Here is a 16,448-nt window from a genome sequence, read left to right as displayed (position 1 = left end):
AACAAGCAGCACAACAACCACTCTCGCTCGGAGAAACTTTTCTTAGTAGATTTTTGGAAGGATGTGTTAGAGGAGTATGTGATGTTTTTATAGAAACTGTACCAGCACTTTCTCTAGTTTTGAGATATGTAAAACTCTTTGCACCACAAGTTGTAGGAAAGATCTTTGTTCGTAGAGCTCCAGCAGCCACCACTACTAATTAATTTATTGTTGTTGTTTTGTACATAGGAACCAATTCCAGCCCACAGCTACCATATTAACGAATAAAACTCTATAAATCGGAGGAATTACTAATATCAGCATATATGACCAATGAATTATTTAAGAATTAATAGAGAGGAAATAATACAATATGATTCATAGTATTATATTATTATTATAAGTAATGATTATCATCAATTAATCAAAATCATTTTAGAAAATTATTATTCAAAATCAAAATCAAAATCATCATATTCGGAATAATTACTAACAACAATAACTTACAATAATAATTAATAGCCTGAGCAGCTGGCCACAATCTCAATCCAAAAGCATAGCTATCAGCAAAATCCCTCTCAAACTTACTCCTCAACACCTTTAATGATGATTCACCTCGTACAATCTGTTCCATAATAAAGGGTGGTGTCTTATCATCGGGCATGTAATAATCCATCATTGTATTGATCGTATAGAATGTGGTAATAATGAAGGGATTATATGTGATCGACTCAAAGGCCACTCTCTTGACAATATTCACCAATCGTTGTCGTGGAGTGGCATTTGCCTTGAATGGTAGACAATACTCGACAATTCTGAACCAATTATGTAGGATGGGTCCAAGTGCCAGTAGCCCATATGAAAACATCTTGAAGGAACGAATGAGAGAGAAGTGTTGATGTTCGGGAGGTAAATTTCGAGAGAGCATGTGTTGTGTGATGCCATCGGAGGCAGCTGTGATGAAGCCACAGGTGATTGCCTTTGTTTTGATGGGATGTTCTATTAAGAGTTGGGAATATCGTGTGAAAAGTGAGCTAAACATTTTTTTGATGTGAAATCAATGAAATATTTATGAACTAATTATCTGTGATATTCCTTCTTAATAGTCAATTGGTTCATATTTGAGTTTTTCATCATTGTAAGGGATATGTGATTTTGGAGATGTAGGATGAGGAAATGGTTGGTTTTTCTTTATTTACAGATTTTCTTGTTATTAGGAAAAGATGAACAAGAAGTAGAAACTTACGGAAGAATTAAGACATTACAATATTTCGAAAACTAATTAGAGAATGCTGGTAAAAGTTAATCGTTTCAAACTTTCTGATATTTCAATACAATAATTACAAAAATTGTTTAATACAAATTATTAAATTAATTTTACAGCTCCATAAATTTCAAAACCACCAAAACTCAAATAATTGTTGCTACTACTATTTGGACCATCTTGAAGTATTCTAAAGTACTTGTAATATTCATTACAGTCAGTTATTGGGAAAGTGGCACTTTGGGATTTTGTGGTGAGTGTTGAATCATTGTTATGAACTTTAAGATCAGTAAATGTCAAACCATCAATAGATCCTTGGAATCTCCAAGTACGCAAACATTCAGTATCTCTGGCATTGGTGTGACGAATGGTATATGCTGATGGTAAAATCATATTAGACACAAACTCAAATGTTATGGTGGTATTAGGACTATTGATTAAATTACAAGAAACAGGAACTCTACTGATGACGTCTTCATCACTACCAGCTTCAAAACCAATACTGGTTGTAACCTTTAAGAGTCCTCTACCTATTGGAGAAGAATAAGTTTCAGTATGATATAAAGTTCCAAGCCAATAGAGAACACCTCCTTCATCAAAATCAGAAGTGTGTGTAAATAATCTTGCAGTTCTTGGTCTCAAATATTTTGGAGATTCATCACCACAAATCTTGTAAAGACCCTTCTTTTCCAACTTTCTTATTCTTTCAAGTAGAGATTCACTGAGAACATCATGTGGTATAGATTCTATCAAGATTGGTTCCTTCTTTTCCATGATAATTTGTAATTTATCATACGAGAGGAAGGGTATTCTAATCTTTTGACCGATAACTTGTTTCTTTTCCAAATCCAAACCCTTCTTATTGACAAGGAAAGATAAGACAATTTCCTAAAATAATAATAATGGATTGTAAGTTATTCAACTTAAAAATGGATACTTACAAATACTTGATCTTCATTCTTGACATTCAACTCATCAAGATCAACCAACTCTGAGAAAGTATCTGGATTGAATTGGTTAATAATGGTGGTATCCTTAATATCATTGAAATTAGCGGCAAGAATTCTTGTACAGGCAGATTGATGTTCAACAAGTCCATGTTTTTCACATTCCATCAGATAGAATGCAGCTGAGTCTGGTGTAATGGATTCTGTTGCTGCCATTGCATCAATACACATCTTGAGCATTTCAACATTTTCCAAAACATTATTCTTCTTACAAAATTCATTTACACATTCAGTAATAAGAGCACACTTCTTGGTCTTGGCTCCTGGCCCCTTTCCAATGTTTTCATGAGCAATTATTCCGAAAAATACTTGAGGAGGAAGATCAAGAAAAATTAAATTAAACTCATCAATTAATTGTACAAAATTGAGAGCAATATATCCACATGCCTTCTCTAAAATTCCATCATCATACAATTTCAAAGAATCATCCAAGAATGAAAATACATTCTCGTTGGAAATAAATTGATCCAACAAATTCATCACACTATTTGAAAGATCGGGACAAATCAACTGATCAGCAGCAACATGAAGTGCAACAATTGAAGTCACTGGAATATTAACTTTTCCTGTATACAAATATTCCAAAACCTTTTCAAAAACACTTTCCGTATCCTCAAAATGAACTTCAACAGATCCACTCGAATCTCTAAAAGCACAAGTGAATAAACTTTCAAAGAATTGGGATTGATGAGCTAAAATAATACGATGGCATCTATAACTCCTATTTGTTGGAATGTGATTGATCGAAATATCAGAAAATAAATCGTTTAAAAAGTATTTTGAAAATCCATTCGCAAAAGCATCCTTTGTATTAATATCCACCCGATTATCTTGTTGATATCTCTTTGTTGTATCAATTGGTTTTACTTCTGCCGAAACATCAACAGAATTTGTTGTTGTTGTTGTTGCTGTTGCTGTTATTGTTGCTGATACAAGAGGGTGAGGAGGAGGCATTGTTGGCACTATTGCAGCAGATCCAAACGGTAAAGCTGCTGAAGTAACTGGTGGTGGTGGAAGAAAAGACATCTAACTGTGATGATATTTTTTTTGATGGTGATTTGATCATGAACTCAATTGTAAACATTTGAACACAATTATCAGCATTCTCATACAGTGCAGGTAAAGTTTATTGATTAAAGAAATTACTTCTTTGTACAATAGGAGAAGAGGGTGTTCTTTTGTGTAGGGAAGAGAAGCTTCTTCTTGGTATTGTTAGGAGGTGTTATGGTTGAGGAAGATCGTTTCTTACTGGATGATGATTTGTCTTCTTTTGAATCTGTCTTTTTGGAATGGATTGTATTTGAATTAAGTGAAATATCATCATCGTCATCATCTAACATAATGACAGAATCGTCTAGCTTAGGAGGTGATGAACTTGTGGATTCAGTAACTGTGGTTGTTGAAGTGGTTGGTGAGGGTTTCAAATACTTTTCTATTGAGCTACTACCCCCCAAGGAGAGTGACTTCTTTTTGGGTGTTGTAATGTCCTGCACACTTCTTGTTAAGTGAGATGACTTCTCTTCTTTTTGACCATTTAATGCAAGGTCTGTAATGTCAGCCTTCTTGGTTAATAAATCCCACATGAAATCGTCCAAGGTTTTCTTTGCCAATAAGTACGTGATATCCACAAAAGCTCCTTTTTGTCCAATTCTGTGACAACGATCTTCACATTGATTGAGTAAGGCTGGATTCCAACACAGTTCTGCAAATACAACAGTAGAGCATGGCACAAAGTTAAGACCACAACCTGCTACATTCATAGATAGGATGGCAACGAGACAATTCTCAGTTGATCTGAAGTGATGAGCTAATCCCTCTCTGTCCTTTGTCTCGCCATCTATTCTAATATACTCGTAAGTTTTTACATCATCATCCTCAAATTCCTCAATGTCGTCATGTGTAGAGCCCTTAGTAGTGAAAATATCCTCCTCCAGAATATCATCACTAACACTTGAGTGACTATATTTTGTTAAATATGACAGCTCTTGTTTCACAGTTTCTTCTATTGCATCCATCACACGCCTATGGTGAGCAAATATGAGAAACTTCTCCTTCTTGGGAATAATTTTTCTGAGGTAAGACCTGATTCCATCTATTTTAGCCTCAGCAGTTTTCACATATTTAGCAATAACATCCTTATCTTTCTGGAGTTTACCCCAATCTTTTTGGTAGAACTTTTTCTTAGAATCACCTCCAATGCCATTAATTTGTTTGAGATCTTCTTCCTTTACATGTAAATAGTACTTGGACCTCCTTTTAGGTGGTAACTCTGTTAAAACATCTCTTTTCAATCTTCTTATCATTATTGTATTGGAAAGTAGGCAATATAGCTCAGATAATCTACTAGATCCTTTGTAATCCGAGTCATATTTTGGTTTTTGAGTAAGACCACAATATCTATAGCCAAATTCAAGCTTCTTGATACTGTTCTTTCCAATGATGGCCTTAATTTGAGAAAAAAGCTCAATTGGTCTCGACATGCAACTTGTACCACTTGCAAGGATAGTTCTAGTAGCTTGCTCTAAAAGTGGTACCAATGATTGTGATCTCTTGCTAGATAAACTCTTTAACAAGTGAGACTCATCACAAACCATGACACCTTTCTTTTTCTTTTCAAATTCCTTTTCAACCAATGAAATAATATTGTCCTTCGCTAACAAATCATAGGAAATAATATTGATAAGGGAAAACCCCTTATTGACTTGACTGCTATTGTCAATGACATTAATTTGCATGGAAGTTATAAATTCATCAGAACCATCCACTTTAACAGTTTGCCCTCCCATCCACTTTAAAATTTCCTTTTTCCAATTAGCTTTTAAAGATCCTGGACATACAATCCACAATGGCCAATCATTTGAGAAATGTGTAGCAATGGCAATGCATTGAATGGTTTTACCAAGACCCATTTCATCTGATATCAAAACACGGCCTTCTTTTTTAATTCCAAACTCGACACCAATTTTTTGGAAGGGAAGGAATGAGTTTTGTAATTGTTTTGGAATACGTTTCCAAGGGTCAATATTGCTATTCTTATCTGTCAATTCAGAGTAATTCTTTAACAATCGAATAACAAAATCAGGAAGTTCCACAATATTACATTTGGAGGCAAGTTCATGTTTTTTGATTTTTTTCAAAATAGCTGAATAGTTCTTATATTCAAAATAGAGATCAACTTTCTTTTTTTCGTCCTCAGAGTCTTCATTTTCTGTTTCCTTAAGCTTATTCAAACAATTGAATTCATTCAAAGCTTCAGCAACTTTTGAAGCAATTCGTTTAGAGACTAACACTCTAAGAGCGAGAGAATTTTGCATCATCCTTGAATAATCTTCTGTAATTCCTTCTGAGTTTGGAGCATTATCATCTTCAAATTCTCTCACTGTCAATTCATGGTCACCATTTACCTCTAATGTACAAATTTCAAATTCAATATGGTTGGATGATTTTTTCTTTTCTCCAGAGCCAGATGAGCTACTACCTTCATCACTACTGGATTCTTTTGTCTTCTTCTTCTTGTTTGGATTTACATTCAATAGATGAAGATAATCATTTTCGTTTCCTTTCAACCATTCAAAGAATTGACAAGAGTCTTCCTTCTCAGTACAAGACCAAAACAACTTTCCTTGGTTTGGTCCTTCTTTCTTCACCTTTAACAGAATTGTATCCAATCCATGTTTACATTTCGGAATGGTTTTCCCATCACTCGAAACATCATCTACTCGACTTGATTTTTGTGATGAAGAATTAGTACTTGTTGAGGATGATGTCCCTGCTTGCCTATTATTGGTTGATTTGGAGGTTGTTGTTGTATTTGTTGTTGTTGTTTTGTTGGCTGATGAATTATTAGAGACAACAATTCTCCTAGAAGGTGGTGCAGAAAAATCCACTGTTGCAAAATCATCATCATTATCGCCATCAATACTGTTTGTATTACGAGTATGATTACTTGTATTATTCCTATTAATTGTTGTTGATTTTCCATTGTTATTATTATTATTACTTGCAGATGAAACTCTTCCGATTGATGATGAAGGTTGTTGCTGTTGCTGACTTTCTGCAGAACCCCACTTGAAAAACTGACAACTTCTCGAAGCACATGAATGAAAAGAACGTCCCTTGTTTGGTCCTTCTTTCCGAACAATCAAACTTGCAGCCTCCTCTCCACAATCACATTGAACCATTTTTTTTCCAGTGTTTATTCGAAGTCATTTTGGCGGTGATAAAAATTAGGATGTGGTTAGGAAGGAATTGAACATTCGACCACTGGGCTACTCAGTACCAAAGTTGTTATATTACAGTACATTCAGTGGTTATTTGGCATTTACAGTTTTTTTGTAAAAGAATGATGATTCTAAAGAAGGAATGCAAATCCTATTCAGAAACAACCTATTATAATCACACATTTTGAAGAGTTCTTAATGTGAAAATCAAAGTGACATTTATTTTGATTCGAACAATAAAAAAAAATGATGAAAGAGCAACAGCCCGTGGAGGCTTTTTCATCCAAAAATTCATCTTCGGGCGTTTGCAGAATTTTCTCGCTTGTAGTTGGCGATCCTATGAAAGAAGGTTAGTTATTGTTTTAATTTTTGATGATTCGAATATAATGTTAAAATTATTCGAATGTCAAAGGAAAGGGATTAGGTGCCAAGACTACCTATTTAATACAGACAGAAGTTGTCAAATCGGGGTTTCCAGAGACTAGAATTGTGTACAACTCGAGAAAACGTTATAGTGATTTTAAATTATTACACGATGAATGTAGAAAGTTGACCAGTTCAGATTTTAAAACAATCTTTCCACCAAAGAGTTTCAAAAGTAAGTAAGAGAGTTGATAATATTTAAATATGGACCATATTTCATAAATTTAAAGAATTTAATGAGAAATTAATTGCTGAACGTAAAGAGGCCTTTCAACATTTACTTTTGGAATTTGTTGATAATCCAGTATTGTTGAATAATCAGAATTTAAAGTTATTTCTTTCAATACCAGCTCAGACTCACCTTGTTCCACCATCAAAACATAAGGATATTCCATCGAGTGTCAAGTTTAAATTCTCCAGTGTATTGAAAAATGAGGAAATGAAATATACCTTTAAACAATTTCTTATCGAGGAACATAATATTGAACCATTCGAATTTTTGGAGTCGTGTTTTCAAATTCAGAAACAAGGATCAATTCTTATTGAGGAATTTGATAGATTGGTAATACAGGAATTTGTTGAACATGGATCGAGTAGAGAAATTAATATTGATAATAGAACGAGAAGTAAACTGTTGAAGGATTGGGAAGATTTAAAGAATACATTGTCTACACAAACAGATTTGGTCATGTGGAATGGTCAACTTGAGTCAGTTCTTCAACCAGCTACCAATGCAGTGAAACTTCACTTGAAAACTGATTCATTTCCAAGATTTGTTTATAATTGGCCAACTTTTAAACAATTTTTGAGTTCAAAGAGTGATGCTTTTATTGCATCTATTACAAAAGGCTCACCTGATTCACAACAAGCTTTGATTTTTGTTTAATATTGACACTAGTCAATCTGTACATATTTATTAAGATTATTCTAGAACTTATTTAACCGATTAACATGATTCTTTACCATGCCAGCTTTTGCAAGTTCTGCGGCCTCTGCCACATCTTCTCTCAACACAAGAGGAACTGTAAACTCTCCTGGACCGAGAATAGTACCAATGAAATGTTGAGAAATAATGTTTGGACAATCAAAGACAGTATTCTTAGTGAGATAACACGAGTTTGTACATCTAATTTCCTCCAATTTGGAGTGGACAAGTTTAGGACTCTTCAATTTGTAGCATTTGATAGCAAAGAATTGTTTCAATTCTGGACATTCTGAAAATATTTCTTCGAGCGCCTCATCATTAATCAAAGTCTTACTCACATCCAAATATATGATACTTTTACATTGAGAAATATAAATCTTTTTAAGGCAAATATTTCCGTCCAAATCAATCTTTTCCAATCTTCTTAATTTGTGGAAACTTGCTGTTTGAATTCCTGCATTGAATTGTGAGCCAATAATTTTAATGGAAGGGATGTCTTTAAATGATGGAGAGACCAAGCCCATACAAGTTCTCAATCTCAACTCTTCCAAATTGAGTGCTGTTCCAGAACAAATATTCTCAATACATGAATCTCTAATATTGGTAGCTGAGAGATCTAAATATTTCAAACAATTCAAATTGACATCTTTGAACGGAGACTGAATGTTAAGACAGCCAACCAACACTAGTTTTTCCAAAGAAGGACAGTTCTTTACAATATTATCCAACAATTCATCAGTGACCACCTTATTATTAGACAAGTTCAAATATCTCAAATTCTTCAATTCTTCAAACCCAGAGTTCTTGATAAAGAAGCTTCCCCATGAAACTGACAAACTTCTCAAATTTCCACAATTTGAAACAGTCAAACCGTGTGCTCGTTTACAATTAATAAAAGTCAACTCTCTCAATTGTTTCGATTCAGGAATTACCAATTCGAATGTTTTCGATGACAATCCCAAAGCAAAATGTGACAATGTAAAACTCTTCAGTGATGAAGGCAACTCATCCAATAATGTTTGAACAACATTCATCGAGAACCACATAGTCGTCTCATCCTTAGCCCTCGAAACTTCAATAGGTGATTCTAAAGTAAAGTTTTGAATTTCTGGGAATCTCTTAATAAAACCTCTAAACTTTTTAAAATCTTGTAACCAAGCCTTACTTTTGGTTTTTGTAATCATGAGTGTCTTGACGCTCTTTTCAAAACCTCTATTCCAATCGTGATTAATTAACGAAATTGATATTCTGTCCTTCAATCTCATGCATGACAAGATGTGTTCAATGCAATCAATGGATAAACTGGTGCCATTATTATTATTAGAATGATGATCATGTTCCGATCGATCCTCGTGATGATCAACTGTATTACTCTGACTCAGCATGTTGGTGATAGAATTTGGCTTGTCGCAGTTGAGGTATTTTTTTTAAAGTGTTTTTCAATTGAAAATCAATACTTTGTAAAGAATCTTCAAGTTACCTCACAAACTGCTTCAATGAAATTGGAACCATTTACAGTTTAGTATTGAAATTTGAATGTTGAAAGATTGGTCTTTCATTTGACCAATAATTTTGACCATCAAGTTCCTTGTTCATTGACTGAGATAGCTTTAGCCAAAAAGTTGGCGCCAAAATTTACTAAAAAAACAACAAACGTTATCTACAGCCTTTCTTTTGAAAAATTCAACGACACTAAGCAAATCAATTATCGAAAGATGATTTGTGTTTAATTGAATACACACTCATCGAGTAACGTTTACACAAATTGTATTCGAACCCGAATGGTCCAGATTCACCTTGTCTAAACGAGTGATTACAATCGAAGTGTTGTTGCTTTGAAAAGGAAATAATATCTAATTAATATCATCTATGAATTGATACTGCATCAGAAATGTCATCGGTTTTCCATCATGACATTCAGGTTATTCTCAAACATTTTAAAAAAAGATGGCAACTGCAAGCATCAACAGTTTGTTAAAGAGCTATGATAACAACATAACAATCATGTTGTTTGGCATCATGATAATAGTAATGGAGATGAGCTTTGTTTCGGTTACAGCTTTGACTGTATCAATTCAAAACTGCCCACTCCACACTAGGATGCTTACTGTACTACCCGCAACAACAGATGGTATCTCTTCTTTCAATTACACTCAAGATGTCATTTCGAATCCAGACTTTTATTGGTGTGAATCAATGCCAAACATGTTCTATAAGGATTACAATAGAATACAAGGTATGAGATATTTCCGTTCAATTGAATGCTCATGTGTTTAGGCGTTATTATGTCATTTAACAAATATACTGGACTATTGGAATTTAACAATGACAAGCTGTTTTGCAATTATACTAATGGCAATTCTGTATTTTATGAGCAGGCAATCAATAGTTTTAAATTATTTAGCAATGAAACTTTGGTGAGGAAATATTTGACAACCTATTTGGATGGATTATTGGTGGAGAAGAATTACACAAACCCAATGAGATATTACTACACAGGATTTGATGTTGAAATTTCAATGGAAGATGTCAAGATAACACTTGATATGTGGATTAATTATTTCAATTACTTTTTGTTTTGCAAAGAGAATAATCCACATTTTTATGAGTTTAGGAGTGTTTCTCTTCCTTTCATGGCTCAATTCTCAAAATATGAACGAGTACAAACCTTGGACGTTTTATTTGGAATGAATATTGTTCAATTTTGTGGAAAGACAGAATTGACATTTTACAACAGAACTCTTCTTTGCCTTTGTAGTGATTATAGTACTTCCAGCAATGATTCGATTACATTTCGTTCAATGATGGGCGATAAATGTGCTGGATCAATGGAATTATTCTGGGTTCCAGCAGCAAACCATTTGTCCTTGAAAGTCATTGAAATAGTTTTCTATTTTATTCAATCTATCACCTTACCAATCTTGTGCTTGTTTCCAATAATTTTTCGATCAGGAATCAAATGGAAAGATCACATGAAATCACGAGGAACCTTAAACACGATTGAAAAGGGGATGAAAACTCCACGACAACAAGAACCATCTGAGAAGGAAAAGAATACTATTTCCAATAATGAGCAAAATACAAATCCCAACCAAGTCAAAATAGATGTAGTAATAGATAATACCCAGTCTCAACTGTGCACCAGTAATAGAAGTAATAAGAAAGAATCAAATCGTAACTCAATGAAAGAACAATTGAGCCATGAATTGGTGAGAGTTATTTGTGATTTGAAATTGTTGGCAGGTATCAGTTTAGAATTCTCAATTCTTTGCTTACTTGGCTCAGCAATCCAACACACAGCCGAATCAAAAGGAGGTGCTGTTTATCCCACACCAACTCTTATTGTTGCCTCAGTAGCATTCTTGTGTGTTGCAAATATCCCACTGGCTGGATTGTTTGTTGAAGTTTTGCTCAAACTTTCTGGAAATAATAAGAAAGTTTCTATTCATGGATTGTAAGTGTTATTGGGAGTTATTGCATTAACTTTATTGAAGAATAATTGCTTCTGCTGTGTCCATAATTTTAATAATCTTCATCCTGGCCTGTGTAATAGCTGCTTTCTTTAATAGAGTAACTGGGGGCATCATTAGAGTGTTAATTATTGGGTTCTCCCTTTTGTTTTTTGCAATTTCTTGGGCCATTATATTGAGCTATTCCATCAAGATTTATATCATGTTGAAAAAGAAGAAAAATGTTTTCTTTCTTCAATTCAAATTCTCCCAATATCTCTTAGTTATTTCATTTGCAATGATTTATTTGATTTACGAAGCAGTGACTGAGATTGGATTTATTACATTTTCTGTGGATTGGGAATCAATGTGGTCTGTTTGTTGGAAGCATAGAATTGGATCTTACGTTATTGGAATTGTTATTTGGATGGCTACCTATGTTCTTTTCAGTTTGGATCATTTCAAAGATTTCTACAAGAAGCTAGGAAGGGTTTTGGGAATACCAAAGAAGTGACCTTAGAATTGTTTTTAACAAGGAAGATAGATAAAGAAGATCTCATGATGATCATGAACAATGGAGAATCCAAATCTCACAACAATAAACAACTACAGTTGTCTATGTTATAATGAAAATAAAGTTGTAAAATAAGTTGAGAAAAAAACCATGGTTTATTCTTGGAGCGATGAAAGCAAGCTATAAATTGAAGGTAATTTCACTTGATTGTTGTTGACAATTCGCCCCTCATCACAATGACGAGGTTGGTTAGTAGAAATGGCAGTAGGATAGTAAAATTGAGAATTGTTTGGGATAAATGTTGGTTGAGTGAAAGGTGTTTGCGAATATATAACTGTTGGTGAAGGAATTGGAGAAAATTGGGTAGGAACTGAACTTGGTGATGTTACAGGAGAGGATTGAACAGATTTCACATTAATTTCAACAAGTGGTTGACTTGGTTGGCTGACAGTTGAGGTTTGGTAGTTAGTAGAGGAAAGAATTGGATTAGTTGACTTGGTCTTTCTCTTCTTTTGAGAAGGTTGATTATCTTGAGGTGTGGAAAGAGTATGTTTCTTTTCTGAGGAAGTAATTGTAAATCTTGGTGAGAAAGTTTCTCTATGATTTGGGTTATAGTTCATAATCTTGATAAACTTGAGTTTTTTAGATTGTGTCTTTTTCAAAGTTTCTGTCAGTAAGGCTTCTTCGACAGGTGACTTGCATGTACTTGATGGAATAACATTATAAACGAGTGGAGATGAATTACCTCCCAATTGAGCACTCAACTCACTTGGAGACGAAACTCCAGATTCACTATGACTCAATGATGATTCATTATTTGAAGGTTGAGGTGAACTATTAGCATTGAAATTAATTTCTTCTTCATATTGTTCTTGAGGTGAGTCTTGTTTTTCAGAATCTTTCCATTTTCTTGGTCGTCCTCTCTTCTTAGTCGATGGTTCACAGCACAGATGAGCAATGCCTCTCGAAATACATCTCGAACATGCAGGTTTGGCTCTATCACATGATTTATGGGCCATTCGACAAGCTAAACAAGCACGAGAATTGGCGGGAGTTGGTGAGTAGGCAGCAGATGAGGAATCATTGGCGGCAGTGGTATTGAATGTATGAATGGAAAAGGAGGAGAATAAATTGGCGGAATCTAATAGGGTCATTCTGTAGTTGTATGTTGAGGTAAATTTGAATTTCAAAACTCGCAATGAGTAGTGTTTGAAATAGAGGGGGATTTTGAGTTGTTTTTTTCACAATAAGATTTCGTTGCAGATGATGAAACAGTTGCTTCATGCACCTCAACAAAAACAATTATAAAAGTCAAATACAGACAGAAGCTTAAGATTCTTCTTCACGTACCTCAAACAATAAATTTCACGACATGAATTTACTTTTTCTTTTCCATTCAGTTTTGGAGGGAAAAGTTGATTTGGGAAAATTGAAGAAATGTTGCGACATGGAAAAGGAAAGCATGAACATGGAAATGGTAAGCGGTTTCAAATTAGATACCGGCGTGAAATTCTTTTTGGACTGATGCACAATTTTATTAACCAATTGTCAGAATTGATAGCGGGAATGCTTTGTTAGAGAAATGATTCATCAGGCAAGTGCTCAATACTCTTCATTGTTTGTGTGAAGATGAGGTTTAAGGGATTTTGCTTTGTACCCGGGTATGCTCAAATTATCATCAACAAATGAATATTTAGAGGTAGTGGGTACCAACATGAATATCTGGTTGTATAAAAACTTTCTTGCTAAATAGGGTGTTGCTAATGACAATATTCGAAAGTTATTGAAGATGGCGTGTAATTATAAATTATTTAGGTAAGTTGTGAATGCGACAAGAAATGCAAGTTGATACTTTAGAAAATTTGTGAACGAAGGAATTATTGGCAGTAATGAGCAGTAAGACGGTTTCCAGAAATGCTTGTCTTGTATTCGAAAATGGTAGTGAAAGAACAGTCTTTGAGTTTCTCAAGTTACTTGTAACATTTATCAATTACAGTTTTATTTTTCAGAAATTTGGCATATTAAGGAAAATTGCAAACATTTTGATGAACTTGTTACTGTAGATGTGAATTCAATTTGATTGGCCGAATCAATTTTAATTTACAAAAAAAATGCAAAAGATATTCTCCTATTATCAATTTCGTCGATTGATTCGGAATGGACAGTTTGAGCATTGTATCATCAGGATATGAATTTTATTGAGAATTTTATTATTTATTTTGTAATGATTAAAGGCTTTATTCAGGCCAATTTCTTTACAAAATTAAAGGTAACCCACAGCTAGCAATTTCTAGCTGGTTTGTTTGCTTGTGTGGTTTACGTTCACTAGATTCAACATTTACCCATCAGTTGAGGAAAAAATTTATTTCCCACTTTCCAGCTTGCTTCCAACCCACAAAAATAAAACAAGAATTTTTACAAACAACAAGCTAAATTTTTATTTGTCATACATTAGTGTTGGTTGAAAGCCAACTCTAACCCATAGGTTAAAGTACTGTAATTCTAACACCAATTCATATTCTCCAAAACCTACATGAAACCATCCTAAAGAGGTGGTTTTTGTATGTTAGTACTACTATGTTTTGGATTTTGATGTTGTGGACTAATTTTCGAGTTATTTCCCCAAGTTTCAAAGGCCAAATTTCATTCGCACCTGTCATCGCACTGGTTGACGGATTCTTGAATCTTCTTCACACAGATTCTCATGCACCAACAACATTGAAAAAACACCAGCGTAAAAACCGAGCTGTGGGCAGTTTTAATTTTGTAAAGATTTAGTCATTCTGCCTGCAGTATGTAACAGAATTTGAAGAATTTTGTAAGCTAAATCATTAGCCATGTCCAGTATTGGAGTCCTCTCAAACAAGGACGTTTCAAACTACAGAAATTAGTAATTTCAGGAACAGCCGACAACTTGGAAAGATACAACCAAACTTGAAATATTTGAATCAATCAATTCCAGACAAATGATCAATTCACAACAACTCACTGAGGACCAATTCATTGCGGATCCTAAAGAGATTTGAGTAAGGTTGACTTTGGAGACTCAGCTACAGTACATAAAGATGAGATTCCTATGTTTTTGGGCATGTAAGTTTTTAATGGTGTGAAATTGTTTTTTTACATTAATTATAATTTAGGTGGTGTTACAAGCTCAATTGCAGCACTTGCTATTGAGTCAGACATTTGCATTACTCATGCTCCCGAGCCCGAAATATGTTCATTTCTGACATTAGAGAGCCAATAATATCCCTTAATAAAAGTTTTCAATAGAGTCATTAACAAGTCTCTTGACTTTCTTCTTGTATCCTTCCTTGTCTTCTCTCCATTGTTTAGCAGCATCCAAATTGGCAGGTGATTCATCATTTGGAACAGACAACATGGAAATAACTGAAATTAAAATAGATTCAACAGAGTGAATTGGCAACCAACGTTCACTGGCCTTTTCGTATCCGTACGTCTTCACCTGGTGGATGGAGAATAGAAATACAAACTTTACCATCTGAATAAATGTTTGGATGCCAAATTGGAGTAGTGAATTGCAACTTTGGTGGACTGTTTGGATAGTCTTCTGGGAAGGTCATAATAGCACGGAACTATAAAGAAACATTTAAATAAATATACAAAGATCTTGAAGCTTACCATTCCTCCTTCATAGAGTGTTTCAGGTGGTCCGACTGATGTTGTTATTGTATTATTATTATGTAAAATAATAAAATCATCAATCGCAACAATTAATAATATTAAATAAATTCAAATAACAATGATGAAAAAATTCTAATAATTCTACTCCAAACAACACCTACCAATTAAAATATCCCATTCATACATATTTGAGTCCTCTTTCAAACCAGCACTGAAACCTTCGACTGGATTCTTTTGCAATTCTTTCAATTCCTTTGCGAGACGGAGAGCAGATTGTCCTGACATTTTTTTTAAAGCTTTTTTGATCACAAAATGTCTCGACACAGTGCTATTAACTCTCTCCATTGTTGAACCTCTTACAACAAAATTAAATTGACAAGTGCATAATTTTCTCTTCCACTCACCTCCAACAACAATCCATCTCTCCAATATTAAAGAAATTCATCTCTAAATTGAAAAGCATCTCGAATCCGAAGGCAATTCTTGCTTGCATAACAATTCATCATCAAAAATACAAGAAAATTTTTTTATTTGAAGTTCAAAAAAAAAATGACCAAAGGAGCAAACGCCACAACCACCAAACCAGTTCATCCAAAATCCCGAAAGGCTATCGATATGAAGAAGCAGGGTATTCACGACTTTAAAAAGAAGGAACAAAAACAAATCAGAGATACTAAAGTTGTGCCAACATTCAAGAGATATCTTTATATTCACGAACAAATTTTCGGTGCAGATATTAGAGTAAAGAAAACTTGTTGTACTGAGGAGGAAATGATTGAATTGATTGATAAATATTTGGAACATTCCGATAAAGAATTTGATAAAAAACATCCAAAACTTACACCAAACTTGAGATTGCAAAAGGAATCACTGCGAGCATTATATACATCAGGAATTGGGCTTCAAATGCCTGATTTGTGCAATCCAGAAGTATTTAGCAAATTCAGAGTGTGGAATAAGGAAAAGGAAACTGTCATTGGTCTTCCATCAAAGGTATACAAGAAGAAATCGGAAAATGAAAT

General features: G+C 34.1%; 7 protein-coding genes across 7 annotated transcripts; 2 read left to right on the top strand and 5 right to left on the bottom strand.

Annotated features, from left to right (window-relative positions):
- Positions 1-1,345: 1,345 nt before the first annotated feature.
- Positions 1,346-3,204, bottom strand: NAEGRDRAFT_68705 (uncharacterized protein; the record flags this gene model as incomplete). The annotated part of the gene is made up of 2 exons (XM_002675980.1): positions 1,346-2,131; positions 2,185-3,204. The coding sequence occupies 2 exons, from the start codon at positions 3,202-3,204 to the stop codon at positions 1,346-1,348; spliced, it is 1,806 nt and encodes a 601-aa protein (XP_002676026.1).
- Positions 3,205-3,743: 539 nt separating this feature from the next.
- NAEGRDRAFT_715 (uncharacterized protein) lies at positions 3,744-5,264 on the bottom strand (the record flags this gene model as incomplete). The annotated part of the gene is made up of 2 exons (XM_002675979.1): positions 3,744-4,124; positions 4,245-5,264. Coding segments are annotated over 2 exons (1,401 nt in total), but the record flags the coding sequence as incomplete, so codon positions are not given.
- A 1,452-nt stretch (positions 5,265-6,716) lies between these two features.
- On the top strand, positions 6,717-7,779 carry NAEGRDRAFT_68703 (uncharacterized protein; the record flags this gene model as incomplete). Its single annotated transcript, XM_002676067.1, has 4 exons — positions 6,717-6,819; positions 6,883-7,068; positions 7,124-7,519; positions 7,544-7,779. 4 exons carry the CDS (start codon positions 6,717-6,719, stop codon positions 7,777-7,779), a joined length of 921 nt encoding a protein of 306 aa, XP_002676113.1.
- Positions 7,776-9,203, bottom strand: NAEGRDRAFT_58318 (uncharacterized protein; the record flags this gene model as incomplete). Its single annotated transcript, XM_002675978.1, has 1 exon — positions 7,776-9,203. One exon carries the CDS (start codon positions 9,201-9,203, stop codon positions 7,821-7,823), a length of 1,383 nt encoding a protein of 460 aa, XP_002676024.1. The 3' UTR covers positions 7,776-7,820.
- Positions 9,204-10,298: 1,095 nt separating this feature from the next.
- On the top strand, positions 10,299-11,276 carry NAEGRDRAFT_68701 (uncharacterized protein; the record flags this gene model as incomplete). Its single annotated transcript, XM_002676066.1, has 1 exon — positions 10,299-11,276. One exon carries the CDS (start codon positions 10,299-10,301, stop codon positions 11,274-11,276), a length of 978 nt encoding a protein of 325 aa, XP_002676112.1.
- A 660-nt stretch (positions 11,277-11,936) lies between these two features.
- NAEGRDRAFT_68700 (uncharacterized protein) lies at positions 11,937-12,935 on the bottom strand (the record flags this gene model as incomplete). Its single annotated transcript, XM_002675977.1, has 1 exon — positions 11,937-12,935. One exon carries the CDS (start codon positions 12,933-12,935, stop codon positions 11,937-11,939), a length of 999 nt encoding a protein of 332 aa, XP_002676023.1.
- Positions 12,936-15,034: 2,099 nt separating this feature from the next.
- On the bottom strand, positions 15,035-15,711 carry NAEGRDRAFT_83191 (uncharacterized protein; the record flags this gene model as incomplete). The annotated part of the gene is made up of 5 exons (XM_002675976.1): positions 15,035-15,218; positions 15,240-15,247; positions 15,276-15,377; positions 15,424-15,458; positions 15,588-15,711. 5 exons carry the CDS (start codon positions 15,709-15,711, stop codon positions 15,035-15,037), a joined length of 453 nt encoding a protein of 150 aa, XP_002676022.1.
- Positions 15,712-16,448: the final 737 nt, after the last annotated feature.

The sequence above is a fragment of the Naegleria gruberi genome (genome assembly GCF_000004985.1).
Source record: "Naegleria gruberi genomic scaffold NAEGRscaffold_30, whole genome shotgun sequence".
NCBI lineage: Eukaryota > Heterolobosea > Eutetramitea > Acrasida > Naegleriidae > Naegleria > Naegleria gruberi.
The sequence above is the reverse complement of the archived record's forward strand: the minus strand, read 5'-3'. Positions and strand labels throughout refer to the sequence as shown.